The sequence below is a fragment of the Podarcis bocagei genome (genome assembly GCF_964188305.1).
Source record: "Podarcis bocagei genome assembly, chromosome: 4".
In the NCBI taxonomy this organism is placed as follows: domain Eukaryota; kingdom Metazoa; phylum Chordata; class Lepidosauria; order Squamata; family Lacertidae; genus Podarcis; species Podarcis bocagei.
Window position 1 is genome coordinate 79299027 of NC_138128.1, and position 18307 is coordinate 79317333.

An 18307-nucleotide genomic window follows, 5' to 3' on the forward strand; every position below is an offset into this window, starting at 1 on the left:
GCCTAACACATTTTGCAAGATTTCACCTAATGCCCTGCGACTTTGTACATTGTTTTCATTAACATGCAGAACTGTATTGCAAAATTCAGAAAAGTGCAAATATCAAAGGATGGCTGTATTTTGGTACAATACAGTGGTACCTCGGGTTACAAACTCCACTAACCCGGAAGTAGTTGCTCCGGGTTGCAAACTTTGCCCCAGGATGAGAATGGAAATCATGTGCTGGCGGTGCAGCGGGAGGCCCCATTAGCGAAAGGGTAAGAACAGTTTCGGGTTAAGAACGGACTTCTGGAACGAATTAAGTTCGTAACCTGAGGTACCACTGTGCATTGTTTCAGGAAGTGTGAATTATGTAGTTTTGCCTTCCAATTTATCCTTCATCCCGAGAGGTGAGTTGGGAGAATATTTCATTTTGACACATAGGTATAGGTTTTATTCACAGTGAATGATTTCCCCAAGACATTCCCAATCACAAGGATTGGGGGGGGGGTTAAAACTGTTAGTTTTTCACAGTGATCTATGCATTCTCCAATGCAAGTCAGTGGACAGATTTCTCAGCCCAAGAAAAAGTCATGGGTGGTGGAGGAGAATCCCACAATCAATGAACCTTTGGGTAACAGGGTCTTTGTGAGATATGAGTGAGATGTTCTACACGTCAGTCTTTCTTAGAGATCAGTGTTCTTTTCCTCCACCCCTGCCCCCAATAAGTCATACTGTCACAACCCTAACATTAATGTCTGCTCTTGTGAAAGAACCATTGCATCAATCAATTTGGCAGTCTTCTCCCATTCTGGCAGAAAATTAAAAGCCTTTTTTTAAAAAAAAATCAAAATTTAAAGGTGCCCTGCACAATGCCTCCCCCCCAGTGTATCTTCTTATAATTTGGCATGCATAATCCACTGGGGGGGGGGCTACAATGACCAAAAATTTCACCCACTTCTATGAAAAGGGGAATTGTGAGTCGAGGACTCTCCGCCTGCTTAGGATAAATAAGACACAAGACAGACAACAGAGTGAAGCCACGAGGCTGCCGCATACACTTGAATGTGGCTCGACCCTGCCCACAAACCAGCCCTATTGACTGGCCCGCTGGGCAGGGCGTGGCAGCCAGGACAGTGACACAGGGGGCCGACTACACCCCACTGCTGACATGGGACCGGCTCCCATTCACAACACCTTCCCTCTGTGAGGAGGAGAGGATATGTCATCACAGTTTTTAGATTCCTCATTATAGTGCATAGGAAGAAAGCAGGGCCTCACTTTTAACAGATCTGATTTGATCTCCTAAGACTATAAAAGGAGCCTGGGTCATGCTAGTGGCACAGCTAATTCAGCATACTGTTCTCACAGAAGCACATTCTTAATAGTCATATAGAAAGCATTCAGATAGGCCAATTCCCTTTTCTCATTCTCTCTCTCTCTCTCTCTCTCTCTCTCTCTCTCTCTCCCCCCCATACACACACACAATGACTAGTACCTCCCTACAAGGTAAACCAAATGCAACTGTTGACCACAAGATAATTTCAGATAATTTCACTGGGCAAGCAAATAATATTGAATATGTTTTTGTACTTAAAAAGCAGAACTGAAAGAAAGGATGTTATTTTGCCTTTGCTCACGTGGTCTCGTGTTTCTGGGAAGCATCAGAGTGCTGGCGAGTCTGAAATTCTGAGAAAATACTCAGCAGCACCCTGATGCTTTGGTGTTGGTCGCTTGAAACAGATTTCTTAATGTCTGCTGATCTTCAAACAAGATGAGAGCAGTAAAAGGCAATAGCACTACCAAGTAGCCATTGCTTGTTTTCTTGGGGGGTGATACTGTTGAGTAACCATGTGCAAAATGAAAGTACGTATGCCTATCCCTCCTGAATCAGAGCAAAGGTACATCGAGCATAGCATCCTGTTGTCTACTGTATAGCGCCAGATAAGGAAGGGCTATACCTCAGTGCTACAGGCAGTGTGTGGCATGCAAAATCAAAGGTTCGGTACTTGGTATCTCCAGGCATGGCTGAGAAAGACTCATGTATGCAAGCTTGCCTCTCTACAAGCTTACCGGGCAGCTTAGACAGTGCTCAGCTAGATGGATCAGTGCAGCTTCCTATGTTCCTATTCCTCCAGAGGACCCACAAACATGGCTTGAAGCTCTCTCATATTGTTGCTCCCCAGCAACTAGAAGCCAGCAGCTACCTCAGAACGTGAAGTTTCCATATAACCATAATGTCTTCTAACCTTTGATAAATTTTATTTTGCTGTGTTTTGTTTTGTTTTGAACTATTCTGGAGCTCCTTTGGGGAAATAAAGTAGATTTGTTTAAAAATAAATAATAAATAGACAACCTCCATCTAGGCTAGTGGCGATCAATTCCATGCATTAATTATGTGCTGTGTGAAGAACTACTTTATTTTGTCTGTCCTGCATCCAGCCCTAGTCACTTGTGTCTGATGCCCTTGAGCTGTAGTATTATGAGATACAGACAGCTTCTCTTTCTGTTTTCTCTATACCGTGCCTAACTAAGATCGATAGTGAGGCTTTTAAGCAAAACAAATTTTGAAAATGAGGCCTTGTTGGCATAATTGACAACATTTCCCGGTGTGAGTCAACATTGTTTTTAGCAAAGGTTGTTTTCTAGCTGCTGTGACAAAAAATGCATCTGATAGCCTGCTGAAACCTCACAGACCTCCAAATATGTGTTCCTCATGCCAAAATATCTGGATTCTGGGAACCTGGCATGTTAATTACTTCCCAACAGCCAGGTGGAAGAGCTAAAATTAGGGATGTATGAAACTACCCTCATTCCATAGATGAAATTTGTTGGGCTTAAATTCCCTTGGAATTCCTCACTTGAGGAAGGACTTTCAGATTTGCTTTGAATTTCATTCTAGCCAAACTCCAATGGCAACCAAACAGCATGTTGAACCTGTTGATACATTTCACTAGTGTTAATGCAACTCTATAGGCTTCTGTTGAATTCTTCAAATTACAGAGGAAAAACATTTTCATGCTTTGCATTTATGGGGGGGGGGGGGGAATACATCATTGGGGCTCACCGAGTCCATGTTTCATTGGGTTACTTTCCCACAAGAAAGAAACCTGGATTGACAGACTGAATCATCAGGAATTACAGACATAATCAAAGACATGATTGCTTTTTTCTCTAACATGAGGAAAATGAATTGTACTCCAATATACTTAAGGTATTTTCGCATTAATTAAGCAGCTGGAATTTCAAAACAGTCATGAATGGGCACTCCAAGCCAGGTTTCAGATAGACTGGCCCATTCCCTTGAGGAGTTCCTGTGGTTCTGCACACCCTTGAATTAGAGTTGGATTGAGGGAGTTCTCCAATAGCAGCAATGAATGTGTGTCTATACATATATAGTAGTCGGTTTTGTAAGGTTAAGGAATGGATTGTAGCTCAGTAGGTGATCACGTGCATGGCATGCAGAGGGTCTCAGGTTTGGTCCCTGGCACATCTAGTTATAAGGAACTCAGTTGCATTGTTTGGGAAGGGCATCTATGCCTGGACAAAGCAGTTAGCATGGACAGTACTGGCCCGATGCATCAAGGGTCTGATACTGACTCAGAGCAATACAGATAAAAAGCAGCAAAAAATGATGTACAATAACATTTTTAAGGAAAATGTGACATCACATGAGGGTTTTTTTTATTTTCATGCCAAGAGGTATGAAAATGAAATTGTTTGGAAATGACAGCATTGTAGGCTGAGGAAATGTGTGCGTTGTGCAGTTGAGGTGTGCATTCACTACAGGCAACAAAAGAGGCAGGGAGGGTGGAAAGGTTGGAGGTTTCAGGGAGTAACTGCAAGCATGGATTTTATTTTATTTAAAAAAAAAAATACGTGATTTTATAAATGCTCACCCTGGTTCTGTGACCCAGCCTCACCTCATGGGCAATCTCCAAGGGGCAAAAAAACACAGAGAAGAAGAAGAGGGAGGGGAAAATGATCAAATAGTGTGGCTTCTAAGAAATGTACACATAGTGATGACAGATATCGGCATACCTATGTCATGCAACACTGATGATAGTAAGCAAAATGTCTGCATCTTTTATTTTAACTCTTCCCCCCATCCCTTCAGCATAGGCCAGACACACCCCAAAATGTGTTGGGGTTTTGGTGGGAGTGGAAGAAATACTTTCTAATTTTTCTCAGATTAATGTGTTACCCTTGGTATTTTTTCATTGCTGATCAATCACACCCATCACTGACATGCCACATGACATGAAATTGTCATTTCAAAGCAGGTTTTGATTTATTTCAGCTATACCTGCATTGCATTTCAATGTACTCTTACTTGGAAATAAGCCCCACTGGATAAATTTGCTTCCAAGTAAGTATGAATAAAATGATAGTACATATCATCTGGAATATGAGTAAAACCATTCAAACAAATCAAGGTATGTTTTTCCGTGTGACCTGGCCTGGAATTAGTAGTGGCATGAACTGGTTGCCTCCCACTTCTGATTTTTTTGGCGGAGTTGTGCGCTCAGTCACGAGTTTGCCTTCAATCAGCTAGTTCAGATATTTCCTATTTGTGACACAAATGACACACTAAAAATGTACCCAAACTACTGAAAGTGACTGGCATGGTCTAGGTTAATTTGTCTGATTCTGTTGGAGGTTTTCGTTTTTAATTTTGGTGTACTTCATACTCTAAAATGCTATTTTCTTCACCATTTTGGATACTGAAAAAGAATTGTATATTGGAAAAGAAAGGAGGTATACAATTTTCACCAATAAATTAGGTAATCTCAATTAGTGCTACATTTTAGGAGTGCTTTATATATTTATTTATTTGGTGGCGGAGGCAGGCTCACAGTAACCACTGAGGCCAAGGTAGGAAAGTATTTCAAATTGTGTGCATGTTGACAGGTGTTTGGATGACCGGCAGCTCTGTCCCATTCACTTGGAACAGGATTTTACTTTGGTATAATTTTCTCTGTACAAGTTAAGCCTGGTACAGAGCTTAACTCATTGTATTTCATAACGTCATATTTCATAACATGGCTGGGCCATTCAGTGGCCTTATGGCTTGCCCTCCTTGTCTCGTGTATTGGAAAGTCAACTTCTTTTCTGATAAACCCTTGTATAGCTTCCATGGAAGCCAAGGCTTCTTGCGCTTATCTTTCATATTAATACAGTCCATACGTTATAGCTATATAACCATCCTTCGCTTCTGCCGGTTACATGTTGCAGTGGGAACACGTACATCTTCCTCTCCCCTTATTCCTCACTCTTCCCCTGGTACAGAGATGCTGGTAGATTAGAGTAGTCCAGATTTCTAAACAGTTCAGTACCTTGACTTAAAATTGTATGTCTGAGAATTATCCAACCACCTATCACAAAAAAACTGTCTGTCAAATGGCCAGGTTTTCAACAGCTCTTCAAGTTCTAGTTTTGGAACTCCATTCAGATGGTAGTAAAGGGCTAATGATAAGTTGATATTTCTCTGAAAAGTGTTGGAGAAGAGTAGAATGACTTCCATTCTTCTCTAGCTACACTCTGGAATCTACAGGAGATTCCACATTCCACCACCAGGGACTTTCTGAAGTGTGGCCATTTCTGATTCCTTAAGGCTTCAATGGCGGGTAGCTTGTTTGGGTGGAAATCTGTCTCAGTAAGTAAGAATGAGTGAATACAGGCCATTGTTTAACAAGTGATAGCTTGCTTCCAGTGCGTGTGACCATTTTACAGAGCCTCAAACACATTACTTTCCGATGGAATCAGTGATAAATTCAAACTCTCAGTCATCTAACCACAATTAAGGCTGCAATTAAGGTAGGACCTGCTAGTTCTCCCAGTTTCTCATCTTTCTCCCCAAATCTTAAATTCTGCTTTCTAGATTTCAGCCACAATTTATGAATTTCCTTGCAAATATTCACCAGCATTTTGGTGTGAATTTATCCTAGTGAACACATTTTTTTCATACCAAGCCCCATTGTACTCTGAGTCCCCACTGAACTCTGGAGTACTTACTTCTGAGTAGACAGGAGTGGACTGTAAGCAATGAAAAATCAAGAGGATGCACATATGAATTGGCCTTGTGTAGTAGCTAGTGTGCTACTGTTCTACTCCCCAGTATTGCCAGTGACATTTTTTATTATTATTTCCTGCTCCCAAAAGTTTATTTCATCTTAGAAAATTAAAGTACAATGCAGTGATACATACAGACGATTATTTATATGAGAAATTTTAGCAAAAAAAGTACACAGATTTCAGATGTGATTGAAATACATAAAAATAATAATTTAAAAAGCAATGTAAAATATAAACATACAATGAAGGGGAATTATATATATATATTTAAAATCTTGTATTTTTCTTCACATGGAATAGGGAACACAAGTTGAAAAAAACAAATAAAACAGTAAAAAGAAAAACAGCCAGCAACAGGGTGGGTTGGGGGGAGAAGACAGTGATGAAATGGCAAAAAAAGAGAGATAATAGTGCAGGAATAGGCAAACTCGGCCCTCCAGATGTTTTGGGACTACAACTCCCACCATCCCTGACCACTGGTCCTGTTAGCTAGGGATGATGGGAGTTGTAGTCCCAAAACATCTGGAGGGCCAAGTTTGCCTACGCCTGTGATAGTCTGTGTTGAGAGTAGTCAACCTGTTGTCTGGCAGATGTTGAGAAAGACATTTCCAATCAGCTACAGCCAGCATGGCCAAAGGGATGGTGGGAGTCCACAACATCTGGAGAGCACTATAGTGCCTGTCTTCAGTGTCTTCATTTTTAAGTAGGAGGAAGGACCCAGTTCCCAAAACAGTTCAGCTAATTTTCTACTCTGAAAGTGCATGAATGCCCCAGTTATGCTTTAAAAAAAGGGGGGGGAATGGAGGTGATACATGCCTAAGTACAATGGATCCAGGTGGTACACAATGGCTACCATTATGCAGAACCTGTGGTGTTACTTTGTTCAGTCCCTAAGGAATGTTCCTCCTTCTGGCAGCTAATCTACATAATCGGAAATCCCATGCAATGTATCCCTTGCTGGACTCTACTACTTTAGATTGCATGGAGAACAGCATTTCCAACTTAGTCTATTTATTGAGGAGCACATTACATGTAGCGTACACCAGGCACCAATATCGAGTCTCTCTTCAGTGCCAGGTGAATAATTTTCCCTAGCCTTTTCTTTAGTTTTTGCGATTTTATGCTAATTTGTAGTACAATTTGCTGGGTGATCAAATTCACTGTATTTATTGTATTTTCATTTTTATGCTGTGCACCACTCGGCGAGCCCAGGCTGCAGAGATGCTAGCAAATATTTCAGTAAATAAAACAAAGCGTGAGAGCAATTCACACCTCCCATACAGGAGAAAGATCAAATAACTGAATGCTCATACGTGAAATATTTCTTGCAAATACAAAATCAGCATGTTTGAGAGATACTTGTAGCCTGTCCTTCTCCCTTGCATACTAGCTTTAAATATGCAGAGTTTTTTTGTTCAAAAAGAGGGATCATTCAAACATTTCACACACACAGTTTGAAGTCATACTGTCCATCATTGGATACATTACATGGGACTGTCACTTGTGAAGCTTGACTCTAAGACAGCAGGAGTTTTTAGGATGCAAATGTTTTGAGGTAGGTTAGAATACACCCATCATTAACAGCTATGGTATTATTCAAGCTAAATACACTGAAAGGGGGAGTTTTTTTTTAGTTGATACATCAAACATTATATACCACTTACTAGAACAAAAGAGCTCTAGGCAGTTTAAAATATTCATGAAAAATACCAATAAAATTGTATTTATGATGGTTGTGGCATTAGAGATCACAATAAGGCATAAAACATGTAAACCTGGTTAGGCTTGTAAAAAGAAAAAGGTTTAAAAAAAAAATGGTTGACACTCCTACAGTGCCAGAGGCAAACCTGTAGGAACAGGTCATCTCTAGTTCAAAAGCTTTGCACACTAGAGCCTTGTGCACTGATTTCAAAAAATTATTGGTTCGCAGGAAGATGAGTGAAGGCACTGACAATAACAAAATGCCACTATTTTAGCTCCTGCAGTGCTAATCTCACTATTGGCCCTTTGAACGCCGCTAAGAGGCATAAGACATTTTAGTAGAATGTTTTTCACATGGTCTGATAAGGAACAGTTAGGCAAACACAAGTTGCTTTCAGCTGCTAATAGCAGCGGACCTAACAGACAGCTGTTTTCGCTACACAGCAAAATGAAGGTTAGGGAGTGGGGAAAGAACACTTAGCAAAGCTGAATTCAGTACAGTATTTAAAGGTGGCATTGTTGAAAGTCCCTTTTCCACACAACTGATAAAGGTACTGGGAACCTGTCCTCCTTTAAATCTTACCTTTCCAATATGATTAAATAAAAACCCTGTTTTAACTGATGGCGGCAACAGATTGCAAAATAGGATTTATTGATGGCTTGAAATGTGCCCGAGGGCCTCTCTCGTTGATAGTAATTTTTGGGACTCCCTAGGAACTGCTATAAAATTATGATGTAAATTAGATTATTAATTAGGACAGGTTTAGACGGTTCAGTGCGCATTATTTTTTATCGTTATCAGGCGAAAACTCAATAACAAACTGATAGTAGGGAGCTGTAAGGTACCTAGGAACTTCATAAATGTAAGCACATTTATTTTTCTTGAAAGAGGCACCGGAACTCACCATGAATGCCTCCCTTGTTCTCTTACAATGGCAATGATGCCCACCTGAGAGGTGCCGGAACTGAGTTCCAGCTGAAAAAGCCCTGGCAAGCACCATCCATATTCTCACAGCATGGAACAATGACCTAAATGATGGGGAATCTGTCACTCTCCAGGTATTGTTGAACTACAACTCCCATCAGCTCTGATCACGAGCCTTGTTACCTGGTACTGACAGAAGCGGGAATCCACAAAATCCAGAAGGTCACACATTCCCCATTTCAGACCTAAAAGTAGCCAAGGCAGTGAAGAGCTTGCAAGTCATGCCATGATCAGCATCAAAGTGGCTTCCTCTGCCTAGATACTACCTTAGAGAGGAGTTGTCTGTTTCTGTGATCTACCTGAAGTTATTAATCCATTTTTCATTTCTTAAAGTATCGCCTCCTACTGAACTTAGGTTAGAAATATACTCCCCAGGAGGAAATTCCCCCGAAATGTTTCAATCAAATCTTCCATGGTTGGTTTGCCTTAAAATCCTGGCTGTAAGATCCCTGCAGTGCTTGCAGGGCATAGTTGACTGAAATTCTGCACTGCTACAGTGGCCGGTGAGCGTGGGCTATGCAAAGTGCCTACTTGCTGGCAAAGCACATCTTAGAAATGGGTGGTTAGCATTTTGCAATGTTAGAGAGCATTTAGCAAGCAATGACTAGGCTCTGGCAATTCCAAGAGACAGTCCTATTAGCAAAACTGCATTCCAAAGCATGAGTGAAGCTGGACAATATCAGAAGCCCATTGGAATTCTGTGCAAGAAGCAGACAAAGAAAGAATCCCAACAATGAGAAACAGCAAAGAATGGCGAAAAAGCCCCTTTCCCAAATGAATGGAGAGTTAGAATGCCTTGATATAAAAAGAAGCTGACCTCTATTTAACCATTCGTTTTTGTATTTGGCTACAACTTTGGGGCATAGTTTTTATTACGTGTGCTTGGGGAAATAATATGACCACTGTGTTGCATTGTAAGAACTTTGTATAGGAAGGACTTTTCATTATATTATTTTTAATAGTGGCACTCTTTGATATTACGGCTGAAAGGAAGTGCCTCTCAAAATCCCTTTGCATATTACAAAAATAGTAGAGCTACTCCAGGTATATCTTGTAAAATAAAAACCACTTCTGAGGACTAGGGCTGGATGGTATCTGGTTTTCAACATTGTGATATATCACAATGCTCAAACACTGAAAACATCTGAAAAAGTGGCTGGGCTGGGGAGGGAGGGAGAAGCGACCAGGAGGAAGGGAAGGAAGCTTTCTGCTTGCTCAGTCGAAGGAGTTCCTAGTGACTCGCTCCCTCCACAGCCCAGTCCCGGCCTCAGAAGAGGGAGCCTGAGAAGGTTTTTTCTCATCTGCCTGCCTGCAAGCAGGGTGGGCTGCCTCATTCTTCCTGTGACTGACCGGGAGGAAAGAGGCAGCCCACCTAACTTGCTTGGGCAAAGGCAAACATGCAGACAGGCAGATGGGCAAGCTGGCAATACATCGCGACTCCCTGGCTGCCGTCAGCACAGCACAGGCAGGAGTGAAATGCACTGTGATGGGCCACGTATGTATTGCCGGCTCAAAATGTCTGAAACCGGTTTCAGACAATGAATTGAAATACATGTGCATCCACATGTACTTTTTAAAAAAGTTGCGCATTGTTTACACATGGTATGGCAGCTTTCTCCAGTCTTAGGTTTTCAGTTGTTGTTGCACTATCCCCATTATCCTTGACTATTCTGGCTGTGGACAATGGAGGTTATATTCCAGCAGCTTCGGAGGAAGGCTGTTGTGTGAAATACACTTTGGGCAAACCTTTCAGAAAAATGTCCCTGGCAGTTTGACAAGGTGTAAAATAGGCCCTATTTGAATGAACTAAATCAGCAATTCCCTTTTGCACCAAGAACCCGCCATGTTCGAAGTGGTGAGAAATGCAGGGTAGAAAGCATGTGTTTTAATTGGTCATCCATCCACTGATTATAAATAATATTTTGCATTTCAACCAATAACGGATTCAATTTATAGAAGTGTGCATGTATCCCCAACAGCTAATTCATTTTAGGTGCCATTTTGAGATAGTGAAGTGAGTGAACCTTAGAAAGAAAGACAATCCTTAATACATTTCTCTTTTTCTCTCTCTTTCAAGTGGCATTCTAGAACAAAAGGTCTAAACGTTTAACTTATAAATGTATCAATTAAACATTGTTCTCATTAACCCCAGCTGCCTCCCCACCACCACCACACCATCAACTAACATCCTAATCCTATCAAAGTTTTCTCAGAAACGGTTCCTACTTTCTTCAATGGATTTACTTGCCCAAATATAGGGAAAGTAGATTTGATGCAGGAAATCCATGGCCCATTTTTTAAAAAGTTAATAGAACAAGGGCTATGATTCTGGGGGGCAGAACAACTTAATCTCTCCCCTACTTCTAATTCTCTTGTCCTGGTTAAAATTCCACTGTAGGTTTCTCCCTACAGGACAAACAGCAGCCACAGGGGGAAATTTCAGTCAGGAAAATGCTGTGGGAGAGAAATGTTACTGCCACATTTTCCACAGCTCTGTATGAGGCCTTGTCCCACCGCATTCAGATAAAAAAAACAACCTCTGGGACACAGTTGGTTTATATATTTCTTCCACATCATGTCTAGTTGTGCCCTGAAAGTTGGGCAACACTGACAGGGCAAATCAGCATTTATTTCATGAGTCAGTTTCACAAGGGTTTATTCAGAAGTTATGTCCCACCTCTTCATTAATTTGCAGAGGGTTTTTTTCTAAATAATAATAATAATAATAATAATAATAATAATAATAATAATGCATGAAAACTTGTATTTGAATGGTATTTTTGAATCTATTTTCTCACTAAATAGTTTTTTTTATTACTTCATAGTATGCATTTATATAGGCTTTTTTAAATCCCAAAGCACACTATATATATAATACACATTTGGGTGTGTCTTTTGAACTTAGAACTGCATCACAATTTTGGAGAACTGAAAAATTCAAAAAATATCCACAGTATGTCTAAGAGGCTACTTTGAATCGGAATCCACAAAGAGCAAATTCCTCAAACATCCCTACTGCCATGAACATGCAGAAGACTGAACTTTAAAGTGTTCAGTTCAGTTTAGTTTTAGTTCACTCACTATTAACTGAACGAACTAAAGGTTTCAGCCTTCATACTAATAATGTGTCTTTGCCCATAGATGGATTTCTCCACACATCATCTCTTCGTGAATAAGAAATGGATTCATGATACTCTTGGCTACGTGAGCAAATTACCTAAGTAAGTTATTTTTTGACAAAAAAAAAGTTCCCTTTGAAAAGAATGCACAGTGGACTTACATACAAAATGATTTCTCTGACTTGGATGTGAAGCATGTTAGCTAAAGACTTGGAGGACAAAATTGAATGAACAAGTAGGAAATCCATACAAGTGGAATGTTAATGACAAGTAGCATTATAGAATATAAGCCTTCCCATCAGTTTGTATGTGGTAGGCATGTCAATTAGTGCAACACTCTGGCTATTCAGAAATAAAAATTAAAAGTGATAGGCCCTGTGTTCTTCCCCAGTCGGGGTGTGGCTGCTGTCATAACCCTCTGGTACAAAGCATCTGTTGAAGATGAAAAGAAGGTTAAAGTGCCTTAATGTCTCAAAGCCCAACAGAGAGGTGAGGTTGTTAAAGACTGAAACAGATGCAAACAGATGCTGTCTCTTTGCACGATATGGCTATGACAGGTTGATTATTATTGCTTTGAAATATTTGCAAGAAAAACCTTTGATAACAGGCAATTTCATATTCTGACTATAAGAGATGCTTAACTAAAAGCCACTCATTTAGCTCTGAAGAGTATTATTTTTAGAAAGAGACAAGAAGGGGGGGGACACATCAACCAGTGATGGGGCCTGAATGATTTATTGTGTTATTAATGAGTGGAATAAAGATTCATTCATCTGTTCACACAAAGGAAAACAGCATTACATATTTCTCTAAAAGCGCTTGCCTTAGTTATGCACTGCTCCCACACTTCCTTTGTAAAGGGATATTTTCCTCCACAAAGAAAATTGAGTTACATAAGAGCACATGGGAACATACTGAAGTTCCTTGCTGCCGTATTTTGACATCATCCTCTGCAATCCCTCGCTGACTGCTTTATCAGCTAACAGCAACTAACTACCATAGAGACTTCACATCTTGGAATGAATTTATCTCTCCATGGTGGCAGAAGACACCTGGGATGGGCCTTACTCAAGTCCCCATTTCACAAGCAACCAGTTCAGTGGCTTTCATATGCACCCTCCCCCCAAAAAAACATTCACCAAGCTGAACACAGACCCTACTAGAAGCTCAATAAACCTCACGCTCTTGTGGTTTACCTAGGACTGCAAAAAAATGGGACAGGAAGGGTTGTTTAGTTCCTGTGAGATCACAATACGCAACTATATTTGAGCTGTCGCCAGCATGGTGAATCATGAGTTGCATATACCCAAGTTAAAAAATATATAGTTAAACTATTAAATGGTTTGAAGTCACTAGATTCCACCTGACCTATCTAGCTTGTTACTCAAGATTCATGTCACCTGGTGACTGCATTATTGCTTCTATTGCTTTAACCAAAAGATCAGATGAGGGCCCCAACACTTGCTCTCAATCTTCCCATATTACAGGTCAAGTATTTTAACACCAAACCAGAAGGGCAAAAAGCAGTCCTTGGGGTCGAGGAGGAGGTGACATGTGGTGCAGGCTTGGCCAGCAGGTAAACATGGGATTTTTGTTGTTGTTGCAAGAATCAGGAGGTGTTGAATCTGTGTTTTTAAGGCAGCCCTAAACATCCTTGTCTGTCAGTTTTAACAGAGGGGGCCAAAGGCATGGTGCCTGAGCTACTCTCTTACCCCTAAAGATGGTCTCTCCATGGCAAGGTTGAGGCACAATGGTGGGGCAATGTGGGAATGTTTGCAGTGCTGCTGCTGCCCAGGCTGTATCTGCTCTATAAATAAATACAGGACTTTAGTTGCCAGAGCTGACATTTTGGTACCTTCCATAAAACACAAACATTAGGGATTTTTTTAAAAAAAATATGGAAAAAGGATATAACTTTTTAAAAAGAAAGAAACCTGTGCTTAAATGTAATTATCTGCAATCGTAATCCAGTGAACTGGATTTCCACAGCTTCAGTTTGATGTAAGTTTTACATTCTCTACACTTAATTGTGATAAGAATAAAAGTTATGGACCTCTTTGGGTGTCTCTTGATGACAACGGTTGCTGCTCCACCACAACTCCAGGGCTGCCACCAAACAGGCCAGAAGCAGGCCCACTGCCAAAATGCAGAAGACCCCTGCAAAACTGTGAAGCTTCAGGGCCTTCCCATCCGTCTGTGCGTTGGTGTGGCTGTTCAGATCACAGCGTCCCATTCGTGGCCACCATTTCTCTTTGAACACATCCAAGTATCCAGCTTCTTGTAGTTCTAAGATCCTGCAGAGATCATTTTAGGGAAAACCACAAGCATTATATTTCTACAAGGAAAGCTTCCACAGAGGAAATCTGCAACTGGAAGAATATAAACTTGACAATCGGCAAGGTTTGTGCTACCAAAAAAATGTATACCCAATTGCACAATGAATGAGATATGAACAATGTAAAGTTTTGCAGGAATCAATATTAACAACACACTCAGAAAGTTGTGAATAAGTAAGGGCCTCTCAACATATTGGGTTGGATCCACCGATGTACTTGTGGGGTGAAAATGGTGCTACTGTTGCTGTTCAGCAAACTGTGGGACAAGTCTTTCCTCAGCATTGAGAACGTTACTTAGTACAAATGAAGCCTCATCTGTGAGTTCAGAAGCATCTCCCTGTTGAAAAGCAACCCCCAGCTGTGACCAGTTAGAGGAAGCAAACACTGTCAAGCTGTGCTTTTGAAGCACACAAACACTGTGCTTGTGGGTAGGAGTGCAATAGGTCTCCAACTACAGGAGAAGTCCTAATGGCCTTTGTACAAACCATTATAGGCAGCGATGGCCACTCTCTTACTCAACAAAACAGCCCATGAAGAAAGGCTCGACTAAGAGACCTTGAGACCTTAGGATATTAAATCTGATAGCAAGAAGAGGTACAGCAGAGAACCCCCAACCTGTCAGGCCCCATTTAGTGAATCCCCTCCCTACACACTATGAGAGGACTGAACAGGCATACTTTCTTAGTTGTCCTGCCTATACATTTCCAGTGGTTTATTAAATTGACCTTGTTATAGTTCCAGGTCCCAAGATCTCCAAATCATACACTGAACTGGATAGATTAACAATGCCTGCCAAATTCCTGTCTTGCCAGATTTTCGCTCTGGGGTGCTGAGATGTGGACACCGAAAACAATGGACACTGGAAAAATTGGGATGGGAAGCAGCCTTGACCCCCGAACAAAAGCCAACAGGTAACTGTAGAGCTAGGCATGGTTTCCTGCAAATCAGCTTCTTTAGTACTGCGTATCAGCACAGCAAGACTTAAGAGAGCACTACCTTACATATGCATAGCCCCATTTTGTTTGACAACTGACAGGCATGAAAACCCCTGAATTAGGCACAACAGGGAAAAACTGCAAACTTCATACAGATGCTCTGATGATTAAATCTCCAGGAGTGCTTCTGTTTAAGGATCATACCAGTCGTTGACAACAGCTTTGTACTCCTCCGAAGAGATTGTGGGAAACAGAAATTCAAGTGTGTGGGGGGAAATTTATTTTCTATTGAAGCACTGCCAATCCTAAACTAGCAGATAGTTGAAGATGTCAAACAGCCCTGCCTGAGATCCTGGCGATCCACAGATAATCAAGACTGGGCTGCTCTGACTCACGCAGGCTTGGTCATGTACACATTTTGTACAAGATGTACAAAATCTGCCCCAGCTACAATAAACCATGTCTCCACCATATTGGTCTCTACAGCCACAACAGGCACTGTAACTCTCCAGTTATTTGACTTTACCTTCAATGGCACACTTGAGACAGATGGATGCCAACAGACAAAAGCTCTGACCGACCTGGATAGCCCCCCAAACTGCCCTAGTATAAGTCAAGTGCTACTTGATTATAGTTTAGGGAGATCCATCTTGAACCTGATCTTATCATGATCGGAGTGAATATAAGAGCATCATATATCAGAACAGAAGAATAGAAGTATTTCTGCAGAGTGAAAACTGTAACATATGCCATCTGCTTCCTTTCCTACTTCTGGAAACATCCCCATGTGCCCGTGATGCAATCCCACACTCCCAGGATAAATTATATAAGCTAGTGGTGTTCAGCAAGGTAACCGCCTGTTCCGCTTTCCTTTTTTCCACCTAAATTGTCAGTTCAGACTTCCAGGAATGCTCACGTTTTGTTTCCAAAGCAAGACACACTAAACCTAATGCAATCACTATTGCACATATTGATTATGAAGGTGACATGTTGTTCAGGACTTGCCCTAATGAAATGGTAATTCTGGTTCTCTGTTAGCTTATTTTGGAGGAGATCTCACAGAATGTCAAGAAATTATTCTTTCTGCTAGTAGGCGAAGCCTCCTTTTGCAGAAGGCTAAATCTGGATCCAACCCATTATGCTTTTAAAATATACATCTGGTATTTTAAAGAGCAGAGCAAGAAGCATGAATTATGAATGTGGCAAAAAGGTGCTAGGAAATTTATTATCATACAGGTATACTCATTAGAGAGACAGGGTTGACTGCAGCTTCCTGTTGAGCAGCAAACCTGGGTTTGTTGCTGTGAAAAAGGTAAAGTGGCTCTTAGGAGCACCTCTCATTTGTCTACCTTTGAGCATAGAATAATAAACCACACATTTCTCACTGATTATTCCCCACTTGACAGTTTTCATTAATTTGTAGCCATGATTTTCTACTCTCGCACAGCTCTTCGCCTGTGAACTAGTCCTAATTTAGAAAGGGCTGGACTGCCCCTCTGTCCCTGCATCCCCCATACTCACCTGAATTGAGAACCAGATGGGCCATGCTGCGACCCTGAAGAAGCGACAGAACTAAAATGCATTGCTACAAGCGATATTCACCCAGAAGCAGCTGATTAGCCAAGGCTCTAAATGCCAGCAAATGGGATACTCGGCTTGATGTTGGGGAAGGGGTTCAAGACCGAGCACTTTTGTATTACCTTTGGGAGAAGAGATCCCTGTATGGACTTCCATGCTGGAGCGCTATCCCATATCCTTTGCTGCTGATGCTGTTTCCAATGACTGTCACGGAGCACTCATCGTCCGTCAATGCCGCGTACTCCACTACTGCAACATCCCACAAGAATGCGTAGTTGCCTTTCTTTGCCTGTAAAAACAAGGAACAAAACTTTCAGACACGTCTTTAACTTTGATAGAATGTTAACATTCTCTTTCAAAAGCTATCAGTTTTTGAACAGAGAATTCTTTTCAACTCATTTTAATATATATTTTTTATTTTCTGTTTTACAATTTAGAGTATTCATTTAAACACCCTTCTCTTTCCATGGTTCATTTTGCATATCATAAATCCCTGCATATTTTACAAAAACTAAACCATTCAGTATTCCATTATTACATCCATCAAAACTTATTTACACTGTTGAATTTATATTACTGCTGCCAACGTTTTCAAATGTACACAATTACCCTCCATAAATTCAATAAATGCTTTCCATTTTTCTCCAAATGTATGTTCTTCTTGTTCTCTTATTCTATATGTTAAGTCTGCAAGTTGTGCATATTCTGTCAGCTTAAGTTGTCATTCTTCTTTAGTTGGGACCTCATTCGTTTTTCATTTTTGAGCTTACGAAACACGGGCCACAGTAGTGGCATACATACATTTTAAGAATGCTTTAAAATCACCAAATACATTTTGCCAGACCCAGGTCTTCTCAAATTCACCTCTATTTTCACTATATGTGCAACATTTAGTGATAACTTACCTGTATATGAATCCCCCCCCCAAAAAAAGCTGTAAGAAATTTCCCAAGATCAACATTCTTTTAGCTTCTCCTGAATTTCCAATCTATGTTTAAAATTGCTTAAAATTTCATTGGGGGGGGGGAGAAGCTCATAACGTAATGTGGCTTAGGTAAAATTCCAATGCAGAAGGACTCCTAAAATTCACCTCAAGAATTTGGGGGAAATTCCATATCAGTGTCATATTCATACATCAATGTGTTTTTGAAAGAAATTTGGGATGACTTGCCGAAATCTCTCTTTGTGTGAAACAGTAACACAATAAGTGAAAGACAGAACAAATTATGTCTTGTCAAAGACATCTAGTTCATGTATCAAAAGTGGCCCTAATGACCATTTCATCAAACCAATTATGTCTAGCCGGCTCGAATAAAAGTAGCCACTATGAGGGAGAGATGAGAGTCACAACCTTCCAAGATAATGTTAAAAAAAAGGGTATGCCCCCCACCCATACCTTCTACATATGAGTGACTTGCAAGAACTGTTTAAGTGCCCTGCTAGATTAAGTGAAGGATCTTGTAAGTATGTGATGGCTAGTTCAGACACAAGACCAAATCATGGGAGTAGATGGATGAGCTTACTTATTGTAAGCCTTCCCTCTGCCCATGCAACTAACCTTAGATCTGGGATTGGTGCTAGGGCATCATTCTTGCCTAT

General features: G+C 40.8%; 1 protein-coding gene and 1 long non-coding RNA gene across 7 annotated transcripts in view; one reads left to right on the plus strand and one right to left on the minus strand.

Annotated features, from left to right (window-relative positions):
• Nucleotides 1–18307, minus strand: part of GRID1 (glutamate ionotropic receptor delta type subunit 1) — a 740600-nt gene that overhangs the window by 10484 nt on the left and 711809 nt on the right. For 2 of the 6 annotated variants that reach the window (XM_081190826.1, XM_081190825.1), the window contains exons 14-17: nucleotides 16831–16997; nucleotides 13913–14153; nucleotides 13572–13661; nucleotides 3879–3914 (exon numbers count right to left, since the gene is read on the minus strand). In XM_081190826.1, the coding sequence (XP_081046952.1) occupies nucleotides 3879–3914; nucleotides 13572–13661; nucleotides 13913–14153; nucleotides 16831–16997 (534 nt within the window). Of the gene's footprint in view, nucleotides 1–3878; nucleotides 3915–13571; nucleotides 13667–13912; nucleotides 14154–16830; nucleotides 16998–18307 lie in introns of those variants that run through there. The other 4 variants (XM_081190830.1, XM_081190827.1, XM_081190829.1 and 1 more) reach the window with 4 other exon arrangements.
• Nucleotides 5321–16824, plus strand: LOC308585358. Its single transcript, XR_014007324.1, has 4 exons — nucleotides 5321–5635; nucleotides 11882–13435; nucleotides 15008–15106; nucleotides 16578–16824. It is a non-coding gene; the product is annotated as an uncharacterized lncRNA (long non-coding RNA).